This window comes from Opisthocomus hoazin, chromosome 2, assembly GCF_030867145.1.
Source record: "Opisthocomus hoazin isolate bOpiHoa1 chromosome 2, bOpiHoa1.hap1, whole genome shotgun sequence".
Lineage (NCBI taxonomy): Eukaryota > Metazoa > Chordata > Aves > Opisthocomiformes > Opisthocomidae > Opisthocomus > Opisthocomus hoazin.
In genome coordinates this window covers 3,913,890-3,932,128 of record NC_134415.1, presented here as the reverse complement: position 1 = coordinate 3,932,128, position 18,239 = coordinate 3,913,890, and the positions used below count along the sequence as shown (strand labels likewise).

Sequence of the window (18,239 nt, the reverse complement as noted above, 5' to 3'; positions counted from 1 at the left end):
TTTGCCCAGCTGTAATTTTTAATGAAGTCAATGACTGCCTCAGTGAGAATATCCTCTCAATCCAGGTAAATAGGCTTTTACATCCCAGAAGCTTGCTGGGAAAAAATTCTCCTAGCACAGAAACTGAGCATGAAGATGGATAAGTTTGCCGTAAATTAGCTCACCTAGAGTGTATTACCGGTCAAGCCGGGTTGGTGTAGGGAAGCCTTTCACCACCGATGTGAAGTGACACTGGTACATGGCTGCAGGATCGAGGTCCAGATTCTGTCATGCTTGACACCTCGGAGCACAGGACTTCCTGTGATAGCACCAAGGCAGATGCTAAATTGCAGTACCCAAGGAAATTCTGGAAGCAGAATTAGCCTCACAAACAGCACAGGACTGATGTGGAACTAATCTCATTTTATGCCTTATTTCCAACAGTACCACACTGCACTTTGGAAAAATAAAAAAGAAAATGTCGATCAACTTCAACTCTGCTGGCTAATCCTTGAGCAATATATCACACAGAGAGAAGTTTATTACTGGAAACTAGAAGTTTATCTTTCAAACAATGACACAAACTCGTCAAGGGTGTAAACAGCATCTCTAAAGTGACACTTTATACAACTGAATTTACAGCAGCTTTGGGGCTCCACAGAATCTAACCCAGATTCTCTCATGGAAAAGTAAACAGCTTGCCAAAAGAACAGATAAATCTTCTGCAAAGGTTTTGATTTAGTTCATCCGGTAGTTCTTGGTTTGCTACGTATTTCAGTACGAATAAAAGTACCTTTCACAGACGCAATACACTAGCTGGCTCTGCTTGCTTTCTAAGAGATTACAGTGTGTGGCATGGGCCTGTTATGTTTTTACAAATAAAATACACTTCACAGTTTAAGTTATTATACCAGAGATCAAACATCCCACTGAACAGATCCGAAACATTTACCATATTGTTGAAACTACTTCTAAAGTAGTTTTGAAGAAAAAGTTCCCTTGAGGGCTTTCCACGATACTTAGCTGTTCTTACACTAAAGAGGAAGCTTTGCTGGAGTCACATAGATGTGAACGAGCAGACCTAGTATAGACACACATAATCCAAATACAGAATCACAGAATGGTAGGGGTTGGAAGGGACCTCTGGGGATCCCCCAGCCCAACCCCTTGCCGAAGCAGGGTCACCTACAGCAGGCTGCACAGGACCATGTCCAGGTGGGGTTTGAATATCTCCAGAGAAGGAGAGTCCACAACCTCCCTGGGCAGCCTGGGCCAGGGCTCCGTCACCCTCAGAGGGAAGAAGTTCTTCCTCCTGTTCAGCTGGAACTTCCTCTGCTTCAGTTTGTGCCCGTTGCCCCTTGCCCTGTTGCTGGGCACTACTGGAAAGAGTCTGGCCCCATCCTCCTGACACCCACCCTGCAGATATTTAGAGGCATTTCTAAGGTCCCCTCTCAGCCTTCTCTTCTCCAGGCTGAACAAGCCCAGCTCCCTCAGCCTCTCCTCATAGGACAGATGGTCCAGTCCCCTCATCATCCTTGTAGACCTCCGCTGGACTCTCTCCAGTAGGTCCTCATCTTTCTTCTTACTGATTCTCTGTAGGCTTCCCTTATTGCCCCTCCATTATGCTTGAATAGCTATATACACTTACTTGCCCTTAAAATTAGAAATACACAGTGCAACAAGCTGTTTGAAGTTCACTATCCACCTGAGCACTTTACTGAATTGTCCTAACTATGAGCCAGAATTTTATTCATTATTATTGCTTTTATTCAGATTTATAATGAATTTTATTCATAATTATTAAGCATTATTATTGCTTTCCCACAGCTGTACCCTTTTGCTAACTGGTAGTGCATACGATAAAAGTCAAATGGTCTTAACTGGCAGCTAAATGAGCACAAAAATGCTTTATTCAGAGCAGAAGACACTGTTTGGTTTATATGGCACAAACTACCCGTAACATGTAAATTTTCTATGATATTTGGCCTAGGTCAACGCATATCCCAAACAACTGATCAAGTCTACCACCAACGCATACGAAAAGCTGCAGCCTCCAGTGACAGGAAACGCAGCACGTGACAGCTATACATACATATATACACGCTATCTATACACGCTCAAAGTTCCAGTTTCAAAGATGCAGAGATTTTTAGCCTCTTGGGTTGGAAAGGATGTCAGCGCAGACATTTAGCCTGACATGGCCATAAAATAAAGGCTTGCTGCTCTGTGACAAGGGCTGGCCAATTCTTTCGCTATTTATTTTTATTGCTGCATTCTGGAGTCAAACAAAACAATGGAGCAATCTGAGCCTAAACTCTCCCCTGTTGGCATCTAACAGAGGCAGGCAGTGTGGGGTTTCTCTGTTGTTTTCTTTTTTTCCTCCACATTTTGCAACCACCCAGCAATTTAGATAGCTGAGCTTGAAGATAAAATAAGGAATGCTGTGCTGGATTCTTTCTTGGCACAATAAGATTTCTCGCAATTCGCTAGCAGTCACATTTGGAGGGAGACACTCTGACTAGAATGGAATCACACATGTTCAAGAAAAACTAAAGCTACAGCTTTCTGATTTTTTTACATACCAGAGGCTAGACTGGGCTTTCCGAGAAGAGCAGAAATTTGCTGAAAAGTTTGGAGAAGTCTAATATGGGCCATACTATAATTCTTGCACTGAAATACTGCGAAGGCTTGCAGCTATTTCTGGTTCCTAGTCTTCAGTGCAGTATTATTGCTTTAGCACTAGTAGTTTCTATCTCACTTGCTTTGAGATGTTGATTTAATGTTAAACCTGAGACTTCAATTGAAAATACACAAGCAGAAATGAAAAGTCCACAAAACAAAAAAAAAAATTACTTTCATATAATTGCAGGAGTGCATATCTGATTCTAAAAAGATGCCTTTTTTGTGCGTACAAATGCTCTTATATGCCTTGTTTCTGTGCAGTCTGGCTTTGGCCAATTTTGCTTGGAGAAATACTATCAAGAAAAATTGAGTATTTTAAAAAGAGATAAAGTCCACCTCCAGCAAATTGTGGATACTAGTTCAGTGTTGTATGTCCTGTGTTCCCCGTACCAGTAGACACACTTAGAAGAGGGAACGACATACCACAAAAAATATTCCAAACATACTTAAAACTTTACCCACCCCCATTAAATACCTACTAGAAAGCATAATGAGGAGTCAACTCCTCCTGCTTTCAGAGACTACGTAAATTATCACTTCTTAATGTAGATACCTTTCATTCACCAAGATGCTGAATATTTTGTTTCTCAAATTAACACTTCTACTACAGTGGCTTGATACATAACAGCTTGACACATAACATACATGAAGACTCAAAACCAAAATGGTGTTGGGGGCTGAAAAGTGTTTGTATCAGGATTGCCAGCATTACAGTCTGGAAACCTGCAGTCATCCTACAGACTAAACACAGTGTTTAGAGTGAGAAAACACATCTGAAAAAGGAGGAGGCAGCTCCTAGCTAAAAGTATTTTACGATAAAAATCTGCCCTAATATAAAAATCTGCCCTAAAATCCATTTTTTCCCAGAAGGTTTATTTTCAGAAAAACCCAAACTGATACCACCTCTCAATAAATTCTCATTTTAAATATACTTTTTCCCAAATAACAAAAAAACTTTGCATCCCTCCCTTTTCATCCTTTTTGCTTTATCCACATAAAAGATGAAGAAAAAATGAAAGGGAAAGAAAAAAAGGGAGATGTGTGGACAAGTGAAAACTGTTCTGCTTTCAAACTGCGGACCGTGCAAGCTCTCAGTGTACGTTCAGGATTATTTTATGGTCTGACACCTCGGTCCAGTCCCACTTCCATTCATTTCAGTTAGGAAAACAAGCAAACCTACTCGCTACATCTTTTTCTCTCTCTCCTAATGAAAGATCTGGGGAGCATGCTCTGCCTCCCAAATGCTGCCCACAGGGGACTGCCAAGGGAATGGCTAAGCCAAGGACCCTGCCCACGTGCCAACCCAAGGGACGTGCTCGGGCGCTGAGAGCACACGTCGAGCTCGCCCCTGGCTCGAAGGTAAACCTGAGCTTGAGGGCAGCCTCCTTGGGAATACAGGATAAGCTGTGCACACAGAAACCATGTCCAGCATTTCCAACTCAGTTCTTTAGCTCAGAGACAACAGTAAAGTTTCCCGAAAGGATGCTTAGATTCATGAATTATGGGACTAAGCTTAACTTACGAGCCCAAAACAACTCCTGCCCAGCAATGTCCACCTTTCTCTTCACAAAGGGAAAATTGTATCAGCATGTTTCTCCAAGATCAGGCAGGTACCTTAATTCATATACTTTCAAATCATTCAAACATGTCCTTAACTCATTCATTAACTCATTGTGCTAATAATCCAAATGAGGGAAACTTCTCACTATTGCTGAAAGCTCCATTTTAAGGAAACAAATGCTGAGCGTTTCTGTCTTTAAGGAAAGTAAATAGCAAATAGTAAAATACTTCTTTATGGGAAATTCCACTCATCTTTTGATGTGCTTCAGTTCTGTACATGAATGAAGATAGTACCTTTTGTTATGTCTATGATAGTCCATAAAAGAATGGTATTTTTAAACAGCCAGGCTCTTTAAGATACTATAAAAGAATTAAGCTAAACATGAGATATCTAAGGTTTCCAACACAGGAAGGGGATCTGCACAGCTATAGAATAACAATGACACTACTGTGTGTGATGGCTCTCCTTGATGTGCTCACGAAGCAGCAAGGTCCTGCCGAGGCCACCTCTGCCAACACTGAATAACATACTCTGAGCATTAGCCAGCTTAAATGCCAAGCCTCTCATGACTTAAAGATCGCCCTGTGTAGAGCTCCTTACGTTGCCATTTTGAGTACAGATTGCTCTGAGATGTCTCCCAAGTCGAGTTGCACAGCTCACTGTAAATTCAGGTTGCTGCTACATGCTGACAGTGAAGCAGGGAAACGTGATGCGAGTTGGCAGTTGAAATTTTACAGTGATCAACAATTTGTATCAAACCTCCAGCCATTAAAGAAGTCTTATTTTAGTGAAATATTGATAAACAAGCCACGAAATCCAAGCACCTCAGCTGGGATCTTTCAAGAACTCTATGTTAGGGCAGAGGTACACTGGCAGGACTGTACAAGTAAACTTGTTTTTTCCATTGATCACAATGTCAGAATGCCAAATTTTATTACTGAGCCACTTGCTTAATACTTTCAGAATGTTAGTTTCCAGTGCCCCAGTTATGGGCCTGGTACATTCACTTAAAAACAAACAGAGAAAGGGAACAAGTATTCTTACTGTTATTTAAGGAACAAGATGAGAAAAAGAAGAAAAGAAAAAGAAAGGTATTTTTGAGTGCATGATGCTTGCAGGCCTCTTTCAGGACAAACTGCAGTTAAATCAACAGGAGTTCCTCTTTGCTAAATCTAAGAGGGACACCTCCATGGGAGACAGAGGCTTTGTAGTTCAGGAGAAACATGGCCAGTAGGTACAGGCACCCACAATGCAGCCACAGGCATGGCACGTGCTCCTCAGCTTCGTCCTCACAAGTTGCCTAAATTTCAGCAAACGTTCCTATAAAGTTCTTGAACGCTGAAATCAAGTTCAAACTCTCCCAAATGAACAACTGTGCCACTCGCTCCCGTTCTCCCTTACACCATCATCAACGCTGCGAACTGAACTGCTGCTGGCACCTACTCACTGTCCGCTTAATGGTCCATCAGAGGGAAAAACCGTCCTCCCTCTGCTAGACACTCCTGCTACAGACGCTGCTGGCTTTGAACAAGATATTTATAATGTAAAATTTTCATGATAATAGAAAATTTGAATATTCTTTGTATCATGCCACTCTACAGTGAGAAGACTAAATTTTACAGAGCAATTGTGAACACTTCTAGGAGAAAAAAACAAAACCAAAAAAACCCAAATATACCAAACTGCTTTATACAGGATGTACAAGATGCACTATGAAAAAAACATATCAATTCGTTTCAGGTAGTCTCATCTATCACGATCCACGACAGACATTCAGCCTTACATTTGTAACATTAAGAAGGAGGTCTTCATCCAGCAATGCTGCTCCCATTTCTGCTGGGGAAGATGCTTTTAGCTAATGTTTTGTGCATTCCAGTTTCCACACAAGCACAGCCTTTTGGAGAAGCCGACACCATGTTCCAAATCACGTAAAATCCCCAGTAAATGTAAACCTGTAGCTACTGGTCCTACAGGAGACTGCAGCACTGGGCAACACTCCCTACACATAATGGCATCTGCATTGTTCAGGGATATAAACTTAAGGGTGTTTCTCCTCTTTTTTTTTTTTTTTCTTTTTTTTTCCCAAAAGCAGTCATATTGCCTTTCCACTTGTATGTTTTGTTTCTTTCGCTATGCTGCGCCAGATTTACTGTGCGGCATTTGCACGTGTGTGTAGTGGATCCCACTCACAGGTGACACCTTAACAGTCCCCCTAACACAAATAATATTCCTCAGCTGTCAACATACATTTATTTATTAGATTCACCATCTTGTTGCACAGTAAATGTCTGTGTCAAGTAAGTGGCAGATGTCCAGAACTTCACAGTTTAGGTTTTGTTTGAAAAAGTATCCAAAAAATGTGCATGTGGATCTACAGCGTAGGCAGATTATTTGCGACCTTTGAAATTTTGCAAGACTGTATCTACTTCTAGCATTTCCGAGCTTAGCAATGGATTCCAGCACTGCCTGGAAGTGGACTGCAAAAAAGTAGGGAGAATTATTATAAAACTTTACAAGGTCTTCCAAAAAGCCCACTATCAGGACAGTCTGTTTTGATGCTTATTTTGTCAGAGACGAGTTGTTTTTCAGAACTGAGGGGAAGGTTCGGGGTTCATTCATTTTCAGGTTTGGTTAAGCTGTTCCAGTCTCTGCGACAGCCGTCAGGAACTAGGACAGGAGTGCGAGAAAACAAAAACGTCTAAATGCTGCCACTGTTTTTGGTCATTTAGCTTTAAGATCCAGGCTCTAAAAATGGTTTCTTTTGCAATACTAAAGAATTACCTGAGCCTACCACTCTGGCTGTGAATGAACTCTGAATTAAGACAGGAAAGGAAACATATTTAAACCAAACTATCACTTTAATTGTAGATTTAGATGATCAACAGCAAATAGAACCACCAAATGTTGAGAAAAGGTGAAGAGGAGAAAAGACAGTCAATATAAATATGGCTTTTGTAAGAAAAAATACACAGAGAAAGCAGGCATCAGTCTGATGGTGGTTTAAACTCCCTCATGGCTGTAAAAACAAATCACAGTTCTAAATGTATGAACAAGAAATGATGGACATGAAATTATTCCAAAGGGTTATGGACATCAGCCATCAAGGTGTTTAGATTCCTAGAAAATAGACTGAACCAAACAAAATGCTGGTCACAGTATTTTCAACTCACTAAAACGGTATCTGGAAGTATTTCATTTTCAGACGTGACTTTTGTTGGGTGAACAGGGATTTTTACCTCAGAAGGCAGGAGGTAGTAGACATGGACTGAAGGCTGCCTTTTCTGATCAGTGCTGGGGGAATAGCCAGCACAGATTTAAAGCTATGAATTCTATACCAGGGATCATCTCTCCTCTCCCTTCCCAACTTCCCCATGCAAACATGCATATTTCTTTCCCTTCTTCCTGCATTAGCAACCTCAAAACTTGCTTCAAAACCAACGCTTTAACGTGTCACTGTTTTCCTGTTTTTATTAGGGGCACAGATGAACACTTCCATAAGGATTTTCTTTCATTGCAACATGGAATGAAAACATATTCTGAAACCCTGAAAGTTGCCCTGAAACGGAACCATCGCTTTTTGGTTAGCCCTACCAAAGCAACCCTTTGCTCTTTGGTCAAGCATCACCTGCAACAACAAATTTCACCACTCAAAAGCAACTGGTTCAAAAGAGGTCTTCATCTGAGGACTTCCTTGGCTCTTTCCGAAGAGTGTTTGATGGGATTATCAAAAGTAGCTTTAGCAATGTTAAAACTGAAACTGCAGCCAGGCAAACGAATCATCTTTTTCTTCTCTAAAACTTGTTTTTACAGCTTGAAATATTTCTGATGATTGCAGCCATGCGTCAGAATAAAGACACGGGTCACTTCAAAATTTAAGACTGCTTTCACTGAATAAGAAATACCATGAAAATCTGAAATTAAAAGAGCACTGGTCTCTTGCTGATATTGACCAAGTATATTATAGGCAATGATGTCTATTTCCTTGTCAAATGAAAAAATAAACATTAGAGTGACGTTTGCATTCATGTAATTGGAAAATTAAAAGCATCTGATTGATGAGAGCATGATGTGCACTTGCTATTAGCAATACTTAAGCTTCCTCAGGTGTCTAATTCCATGTCTACAATTGTACTGACATGCTACACATTAATAAATAAACAGCAAACGAGCACTTCTCCAAATAGTACTTGCTGACTACAGAAAAAATTGCCAGCATTGCTAGGGACACCTTTGGTAGGGCAATTCAACGCACCTTTACGGAAAAAATTTCTTTCAGGTGACATTGTCAATACGGTAAAAGGACAAAACAATACAGAAAATATTCTGTAAAAGCGATTTCCATAAAAGTGTCTAATGTTGTAACGTATAAAATGAACAAATACAAAGTGCACCGTAATTCTCTCTGTCATTCATGAGTGTAACAAAAGCTTTGGCTCAGGTAGCTTCATTATGTTCTCCTTGCTGGCGAAAGTAAATAGATCCATCAGCTAATACAATGGCTTACTATGCAGGGGCTGAAGGAGGAGCATAGTGTTTCATCTAGGCAGAAGATGAGACAGAATGTCTCTTTGAAGCAGTCTTGATGCTTCAGAGGTTTTCTGGAGCTAATGGAGAGAGACGATGTGGAAAATTGCCTCCTGGAGGTTGAATTGGTGTGGTCCCTGGGGTTTTCTTCCCCCCGGCCCCTCTTTTGGACAAAGAGAAAGGGAAAGCAAATCTTTATGACCGCTGCTATTCTTATATTTTAGAAAGCAGATCATTGTGTTGGGAATCACCCTACACTTCAGGAAGGAGCTGCGTTCACTAGCACCAGGCTCCTCTACAAGCGAAAGACTTAACTGAACACTTTGTAAGTACTGGAACTCCGGTGCTGGGGTTGTACGTCGCACAGCTCCTCTAAACAGAGGTCAGAAGTAAAAGCGTGGATGACGTAGGTAGGAATGGCCTGTGAGGGCTCTAAGCATTACAAGCCATGTCACAGGATTTCAGAATTGCACTATTTGAGGGTAAAACTGAAAGTTATGTAAGCTTTTCAGTACGTAAAAAAAAAAAAAAAAGGATCAATTTCTGCATACTCACGTTGGGGAATTACACCTAAGAAAACCCAAAACAACAGTAACTAGTTAGTTTTTTCTTTTTTCTGTTTTGGTGTTTTGTTTTTTTTTCTTTTTTTCCCCCCTCTCTAACTGAAGGATTGCAGTGGGGAAACACAAGACTGAACTTGGTCATCTCTACCTCAAAATACTAAACTGCAGGAGACAAGAAACCGAAGGGAGACAACCTTGAGAGTTACTGAGTCTGCTGATGATATGGTCCTTCAGAACAAGGACCTAACCTTACCATTTCCTTAATATTGATTTATTACAGTCTAAGTGGGAGCAGGAGTCATATTTTTGCTGATGGATAAAGATTAGTTTATGTAGCATATTCTTCTAGAATTAACCGAATGGATTTCAACCTGCTTGCTTTTAGACAACTTATCAAGTATAGCACTTCTTATTTTCAATACACAGACATTTTCAAAGACTATTTAAAGTCTATTAGTTTTCATTATGGTCAAGATAAACTTTGATTTGCTCACCTTTGCAGTTGCCCCGGTAGGCTATTTCCAGCTGAGGGTCTTTGCATTTTGCTCGCTGAAATTCACACCGGGACAGAAAAGTTCTTCCATCAGACGCACAGAGTGATTTCTGAGGAGAACCTGCGCAGTCCAGGCTGCATTCTCTGTCTTTGTCTTGGTCCACTCTCAAAAACTAGAAGAAATAAATGAATGCTGTAGGAATGCTATTCCCATATGAAACTGGCTCTGTGATCCCCTTCCCGTGGGAAGACACATGAATATCACCCAAAACTGAAAAGAAAACTTTGTCTTTTTTGCCTATTCAAGTAATCGCTGATTCCTTCTCTCTGGGGCTATTCAGCTGCCGCTGTGAAACGGCAGTGGGTGCGACAGCGCTGTAACATACACTGAATCCGCTATCACAATTAGGAAATCTCCGAATCTCCTTCAGCCATTATGAAGCGGAAAACAGAGGTTTGGAGTCTTTAGAGCAAAACTAATGATGGCAGAAGCATTCCTCACAACAAAAATGTGACAGCAATGGAAACGCCTATTTTATTAGCTATGCATTAACTAGTCTATAGTAACAAGCCAAAAAGTTTGTTCTAAGATCCAACCAAGACTTTTAACATCAATAGCCACAGAATCACAAAATGTTAGGGGTTGGAAGGGCCCTCAGTGGGTCACCTAGTCCAATCGCCTGTCGAAGCAGGGTCACCCAGAACAGGTTGCACAGGACCACGGCCAGGCAGGGCTTGAATATCTCTGGAGAAGGAGACTCCACAGCCTCCCTGGGCAGCCTGTTCCAGGGCTCCGTCACCCTCAGAGAGAAGAAGTTCTTCCTCCTGTTCAACTGGAACTTCCCAGGCTTCAGTTTGTGCCCATTGCCCCTTGTCCTGTCGCTGGGCACCACTGAAAAGAGTCTGGCCCCATCCTCCTGACACCCACCCTGCAGATATTTAGAGGCATTTCTAAGGTCCCCTCTCAGCCTTCTCTTCTCCAGGCTGAACAAGCCCAGCTCCCTCAGCTTCTCCTAGTAGGAGAGATGTTCCAGTCCCCTCATCATCCTCGTAGCCCTCCGCTGGACTCTCTCCAGTAGCTCCTCATCGTTCTTGAACTGGGGTGCCCAGATCTGGACACAGTACTCCAGATGGGGCCTAACTAGGGCAGAGTAGAGGGGGAGGAGAACCTCCCTCGACCTACTAAAATTATATCCATAATATATCCAATAGCCTCAGTGCAAGAGGCCTGAAGAGAAAATGAGTGACGTAGGAGAACCTTATGAAGCATCTTACGAAACATAACAGATCATTTATTCTTCCAATGCCCATGTTCAAAATCGAAGGACTCCTCAACAACGCAGAAACTTCAGACTTATTTTATAGAAATATTTGTATTTGTGCATATGCTTGCGTATAAAACACATGCCAAGATGGAAGAGGGACATGTTACAGCTTGCAGTATTTCCACAGACATCACTCTTACAACATGCGTGACAGAGTCTCAGCTGCCATTCCAAAGTGCCCCACCACGGGCAAGCAGAAAGGACAAAACCTCAACCTCTGTGCAAAACAGCCTAGAGTCAAACTGTTTATTTAAACTGTTACCAACCAACAGAAACTTCTGACTGCTGTTTTGAGCATGTTCTGAGTCCTGGCACATGTTGCCCATAACTGCAAACCCTCAGAGGTTTCCCTGCCCCAGCATGGGTTGCTCATGGTTCATGGTCTTTGGGGGCTGTCCTTGCACAGTGTGGGTTACCTGTGAGCTACAGCATTTTTTTTCTGGACTGACACAGGGCAGCTTGTGTCCTCCTCTCACACAGGAGAGCCCTGCAAGGCCCCTGTTACTCAAGCGCTGTCAGTTCTGCCCACTGGACCACACACTCTCCCTTTATCAGAAATTCAACCTTATCTCCTCCAGAAGACAGTGAGTGGGCATAGGCGTAGACTGACTGAAGTAATTTAGGTTGTTCCCATTATGAATTTTAGCATATGCTTCTCTTTCTAGTTTTGTCACGAAGCCACACTGAACCTGGTCTAACTGTTCATCCCTCCACCTCACAGCTGCAGGCACAGCCTAAGAGTGTGGCATCGTCCTTGGCACCGTGAAAAGCAGGAGCTGCTCACCCTGAAACATGCTGCCAAAAAATTAATTTGTTCTGATGCCGCTGCATGGCAGCCAAAACCAAAGATAATACCTTATCTTCTGAGCTCCTGAAAAGTAGAGACTAGGGAGGAGGTGAACTCAGTCCTCAGATTAATTTCTCTATCACTTTGCTGTTTCTGAATAAGCAGAAAATTAAGCAAGGCATAGAGCTACCAGGAGACAATCATTCCCCTAAGCATTAGGAGGCACCTGAGGAAAGGTCTTCACCCAGCTTAAGCACTGGTTTCATTGGTGTTACTTCATCATCATAAACTTCAGGTACAGAAAATTTTGATCTTCAGAAACTGAGACTACTAGGAGAAAAATTTCAAGCAAAAAGAGGACAAAGTATTATTTGAGCAGGAAAGAGTACTAAAAGCAAAAAAATTCAGAAAGCATTTGTTACGTATAGTTTCCCTGCATTTTATTACAGAAAAAGAATGTAGAAAGAGTCTCATAAATCTCCATAATTTTCATACTTAAAATGTGGTCTATTTGCATTTCCTGTCACTTCATGTGAGGAAACACAGATGCCTTTCTGGAGAGTATGCCTGAAAATGGTAAGACAATCTCAGGGGTATCACTTTAAAATAATAGTCATGTGGTTGGATTTTGACCAGAATATTTATGTTTTAGTGGCACAGTAACGTAAAAAAGAAAGTTTCCTTTTCCCAAAGTTTTGGAGCAACTTTTCATTTTTGACCATAATTACCTTCAGAAGAAAATTTCTCACAAATTACACTCAAATCCCAAACCTTGATTCCTGGAGTTTAGCTATAGGGCTCCAGAAGATCAGAAAAGATGTTCCTTCTCCCTCTCCCTTCAGTGCTATTTTGCAGATCTCTTTTGCTGACAGAAATTAATAATTAGCTGAGTTGAGTGAGAAGGTGGGATAACTGCACTCATCTGCCTTTACCTGCAAGATGAGCAATAGTGAAGATAGATAGGCTTCCATGACTCTGACCAGTCTCCAAACTGTGCTGGTCTCCAGGGCTTGACCATGCGTCCTGATGAGCTGCAGCACGAGGAAAAGCTGCTGAGGTCCTCCAAGCCTCCCTTTCTTGCCTGGGAGGCATCTGCAGGACTCCGGGTTTAGGGCTAGCTAGGACATTTCAAGGAAAAATGGACCACATGAGGCCAAGAATTGGCCCCAGTCCCCTGCTCTGCCTCAGAATTTCCCTGTGGATTTGGTGGTTGCAAGTCAAGGGATCTCCATCTTCCTACTTTGTGAAGTAAGGATATGAGCACAGCCTTGCTATGCGTGTAAGACTACCCCTCTGTAATGGCTCGGCACTTTGCCACCCTTAATTTATCCTCAGCAACATCCCTGTTGAGCATAGAATTATTTTTCAAAAGCACCGGAAGGCTTTGTGACCCACAGAAAACCATGTGGTAGATCAGGGAACTGAACCCAGGCATCAGAAAAAAATCACCCAGAGCAACAGTCTAATCCCTGTCCCATTTTTCTCCCAGACTTTCCTCATCTTTTCTGTTTTGAGTTGTTAAAGGAGTGCAGATGGGTATGCCTGATCGCAGTGGACAAACCGCAGTAACACAGCGGACAGAAAATCCCCTTAATCATCTGAGGGAAAAAATCCACTCCCTCGAGAGCACGATAGCTCACAGATAAAGCTGTATTTTAAAGGGCATTTATCCAAAGAGTTTTCTTTAAGTATTTTTATTATTTCAAAGCCTTAGAGGAGATTAGGGTAAGTTATGGGTTCAAGGATATTCAAGTAACCTGGAAAAGCAGAGGATGAAGACATACCCGGGAGACAAAACCACTTGAATGGCTTGTTGGTTAGCCAAACCTCGCTGGAGAATTTGGGTTGTACATTTGAACAATTTCCACCAAACTAGTGTAACTGAGGGATTTAAGAGCAGGAAGGACAAAAAGGCAAGCAACTGTGAGAAAAGACAGCATAAAAGGGAGACCAGCAAAGCTACTGATAAAAAAAAAAAAAAAAAAGACAGAAATTATGTGATGGACATTTGGAAAGTACTCCGTTGTCATCTTTACAATAGCAGCATAAGATGAGACAAGTCCAGACCTGCACTGCTCACTCACATGCAGCCAAAGGAATCGACAAATATGCCAAAACTAATAAAAATGCTGAAATAAGCAAGAGCTACAGGATTTCTTATGGGATTTGGTATTTGTTTAAACAGGAACAAACGGAGTCAGTGACACAAAACCTGGAATCCTACTGATGCACATCTTTGAGTTGTACTTTCCCATGAAAATATTCCTTTTGATTAAAAATGGACAATTTACAGAGAGAAAGATGGTTCTAGATGGACCAGGAGGTGATTCACCCTGAATACTGGCTCATCTATTCTGCCTTTTGTTCATTTAACAAACAAATGTTATTGTAAAAACATGTGATTCACAAAGACAAGCTGAAAGCAGCATTTTTGTTGAATGTTGGTAGCAACGGAGACGAAGCCAACACTAGTTGACCAACCTGAGGTGGAACTATTTTGAACAACCAGCCAAAACTGGACTATTATGGTTAAACCCTATTAAACAGCAAACCACTTCTAACGGCGAGGTGTTCCTGCCCCTAATAACACAGAAACCAGCCTAGTCAAGTTTCAGAAAATTGTTTTCAACTACAAATTTGAGCTTATGCTACAGGTCAACAGGCATGACTCCCCAATCGGCGTTGCTTTAACTTCTCTTCGGCTTTACATTTTAGTATCATAAAAAAAATTTACAGCCTTCAATTTATTTCAGCCTTTCCAAAGGATTATATTTTACAACACCCAATTTCCAGAGGGCCTACTATTCTATACTAGGCACTCTTTTAAATTCTCATGTAGTATTTCTGAGACGGAAGAACGATAATGGGACTATATCTGAAAAAAACCCTTGATTATTGAGTTTACCTCAGTTAATAAAACCAAAAGTCACTATAAACTGCACGTACCCGCTTGACAAATATAGGCATTGATAAAATAGCATTTACTGTCATGTGTTTCAGGCATCACAGAGTTCCAGTACTTTCCCTCACTGTCTCACACACCAAGGGCTCTTAACACTGGCTGAAATGTGCCCCCCTGTAGCACCAGCAGTCCCAGTGATCTTCAGTCCCTCTGTTACTGGAGTTTGGTAATGCTAGAATTGTCAGAGCATGAAGTAGTAGATACCTGAAACCTTGCTTGTATTAAAAATGATTTCTAGTCTGTTTTCTGCTCTGCTTTATCCTTCGTCTTTGTTCTTGTCACTGGTCCCACGTCTGTGCTGTGAATGCTCAGGAAACTGATTTCCTCAACTGCAAGCAACATGCTGCAGTTCACAAGAAAGTTTTTCCAGTACCTCAAGAATAGGCACTCAATGGTTTCTTTATCATGCTATTAAATCATTTATCCAGATAATACGTCCACAAACTTGTTCGCTGGTGTGGCATAACATGTATCTTCTCTTTACCTTATGCTGCCCAATCTTATGCAGGGATTCAGCGTCATTCCCTCTGGTCTACGTCCTGCTGCCGCATCACTGCTAGGGCAGCAAAGGTCTTCAGACGAAACCAAGTCATAGAATCATAGGTTGGAAAAGACCTCTAAGGTCATCAAGTCCAACGCACATTTGGGCATTTCCAATGCACAAATCTACGATCCCATCGTCTACAGATCAGAGCAACTCTCTTTCCACCTAAGCAGGTCACAGAGCATACTGGGAGAAAATGGTGCCTGGCCAGGGAGTCAACAGCTGGGTACATCTACCAGCCAAATTGCCAGTGCCAAAAAGCAGGAGAATTGGGACCAATGTTCCAGCCTGGTCATAGAATCATAGAAAGTTTTGGGTCGGAAGGGACCCCTAGAGGTCATCTAGTCCAAGTCCCCGCAGCGAGCAGGGACACCGCTAACTAGATCAGTCACGGCCGATTGTCTTTGGTCAGAGGCCATCGATTAACATGAGCAAGGCAGGGGAGTGTTCCCCAACTTCTTTTTTTTATTTTTTTTTTTTATGTGGGCCAGCTTAACTCTAAGTTTACTTGCAGTCCTGTAGAGACATCCTTAACACAAACAGGCTGCACACAAAGCATAAGCCATAACTATGTTAAACCTAATTTTACTTTGCCCTAATGTAAGTTTTCCTACTGCAGCTTCTCTTCCGTCTGTGGAGAGAAACTCCATTCTCTTCTGTGAGATCAGATTGGAGTCCATGCATTAGGAAAAAAGAAAAAAAGACCTTCAAGTTGATGGATTTGGATCGTTCATCAGAGGTTTTTCAACCTTTCTTCAGTTTATAGACCCCTTCATCTTCCACTGGACCTATACACTCTCCAGTGACAGTAGGTATTTAAACAATCTGACAACCGGTTTTTATTCTGTTACTTTTTGTGGACCCCTTATAACTGATCTACAGACTTTCCCTCTGACCAAGTGAAAACTACTGGTTCAAAATCTAAAATGAAGTTCAACCCTGCTTGCAAAACAGGAGAAGGACACTTCGTTATGGAGGGCTGAGGGTCAAAAAGGCCTGAAAAACAAGCAGAAGAGAAAAGATGGATGCTAGACACCACTGTTTTTCTTGGAAAAGCCTAGTGCAGACTCCAGCCTTGAAAGGCAATTTCTTTATCCTGCATCTGGTTACTGTAAGATGTCGAATAGAACAGTCTGACTTCCCCGCTGCTGGCATGGGAGGTCCGCGAACAAGCTATGGAGCAGCGCACTCTAAAGCGGCTCTGTGCTTCGCGTTTTCTGCTGTTGAAAAATGTGCTGATTTCCAGAGATTTATGCAGCCATGCTGTTTCTGCCCAATAGCTGCCTCAAGGGCAGATGTGGAAATCTCCAAGCTAGGACTATTTCGCTCCCTTCAGGCTCTGCTACAATGGCAAAACGAGTTAGACAATAGTGACACATGTGCGTGTGTACGTATATATGTGCTTGTGTATCATAGAATCACAGCATGTTTGGGGTTGGAAGGGACCTCTGTGGGTCACCCAGTCCAACCCCCTGCCGAAGCAGGGTCACCCAGAGCAGGCTGCACAGCACCGTGTCCAGGCGGGTCTTGAATATCTCCAGAGAAGGAGACTCCACAGCCCCTCTGGGCAGCCTGTTCCAGGGCTCCATCACCCTCAGAGGGAAAAAATTCTTCCTCATGTTCAGACAGATATACATCTATACATATCTATATACATCTACGCACACACCATTGTGTATATATCCACACACAGAGGCTGTAAATGTGTAAAGTCATATTCCCACGTGTATTTCAGACAAAGGCAGTGATGTTTAAATATCAGCATGCTGTAGTCTGCCTTAGAGAGCACTCTAACCAGCTAGCCTGCCTCAATTAATCAGCTTTATTTAAACACCACTCATTTTTTCAGTATTTATTTCATCACTCTTCTGCCAAGGAGTGAAGCAGAAGGTACATTCACAGCACAAACCTTACTCTCATCCCAGTGTCACAGCAAAGCATTCAACCCTAACACTGAAACGTATGGAAAACCTAAATTCTTCTTATCCTTATTCTTGAGTTATTTAGGACAGTACCAGAAGAAACCTTCAAAATGACAACCCTGTATAACTGCTGTACTTAACCTATTTTTAAGCAATTAGATCACCTTGCACTGTCCCACTGCAGCAAAACAGTCCTTGACGGTTCCAGGACAAGCCCAGAGCTGCCTACTTCAGACTGGGACCTCCATTGTCCAGACATACAGGACATCACCATGAAGGTTAAGCTTGCACGGAAGGATTTACACAGAAAGCCATCACACACAGGACTAAGCAGAAACTATTCTGATGAGCTAGAATGTGCCCGTTCCAGCTGTTATAGTCTGAACAACTAGCTGCCCTGTAAATGGCTGAAGTCCTACGACATTCACCCAGCCCATAGCATCAAAGAAAAACAAAGGGGGAGAAACATTCCAAGTCCCAGGTTCCAAACAACTGAGACAGAGGTGAGCTCTAGGTTTTCAAAAGAATTTCATCAAAGGTCTCTAGTGGGTGTCTGTGCATCTGCAGGGGAACACGAGAGGGAGAACTGTCTCTAATGGCAGCTGAGACATTGTTTAATTGATAAGGACCCTGTTAAACCTCTGAACATAGACACACACTTAAATTTGCCTCATTGTATTTCCCAAAACTCCTGATGTGTAACTTACAACATCAGACCTCTTTCCATGTAAACTTCAGCAAGGATGGTTGAAGGAAACAGCTAAAGGATGCAACTGCCATGAGTGGGAAGGTGGGCTTTGGGTTTGTTGGGGTTTTTTGATCAGTTTTGTTGCTGTGGTAGTGGTGTGTGGGTTTTTGTTACTCACTCTTGGGTCAGTACCCAAAGTCAACTCCAAA

At 42.1% G+C, this 18,239-nt stretch overlaps 1 protein-coding gene across 3 annotated transcripts in view; it reads right to left on the bottom strand.

Annotated features, from left to right (window-relative positions):
- SMOC2 (SPARC related modular calcium binding 2) overlaps positions 1 to 18,239 on the bottom strand; it is a 149,007-nt gene that overhangs the window by 90,949 nt on the left and 39,819 nt on the right. For all 3 annotated transcript variants that reach the window (XM_075411947.1, XM_075411937.1, XM_075411953.1), the window contains exon 2: positions 9,804 to 9,975. In XM_075411947.1, coding sequence (XP_075268062.1) covers positions 9,804 to 9,975 — 172 coding nt within the window. The remainder of the gene's footprint in view (positions 1 to 9,803; positions 9,976 to 18,239) is intronic.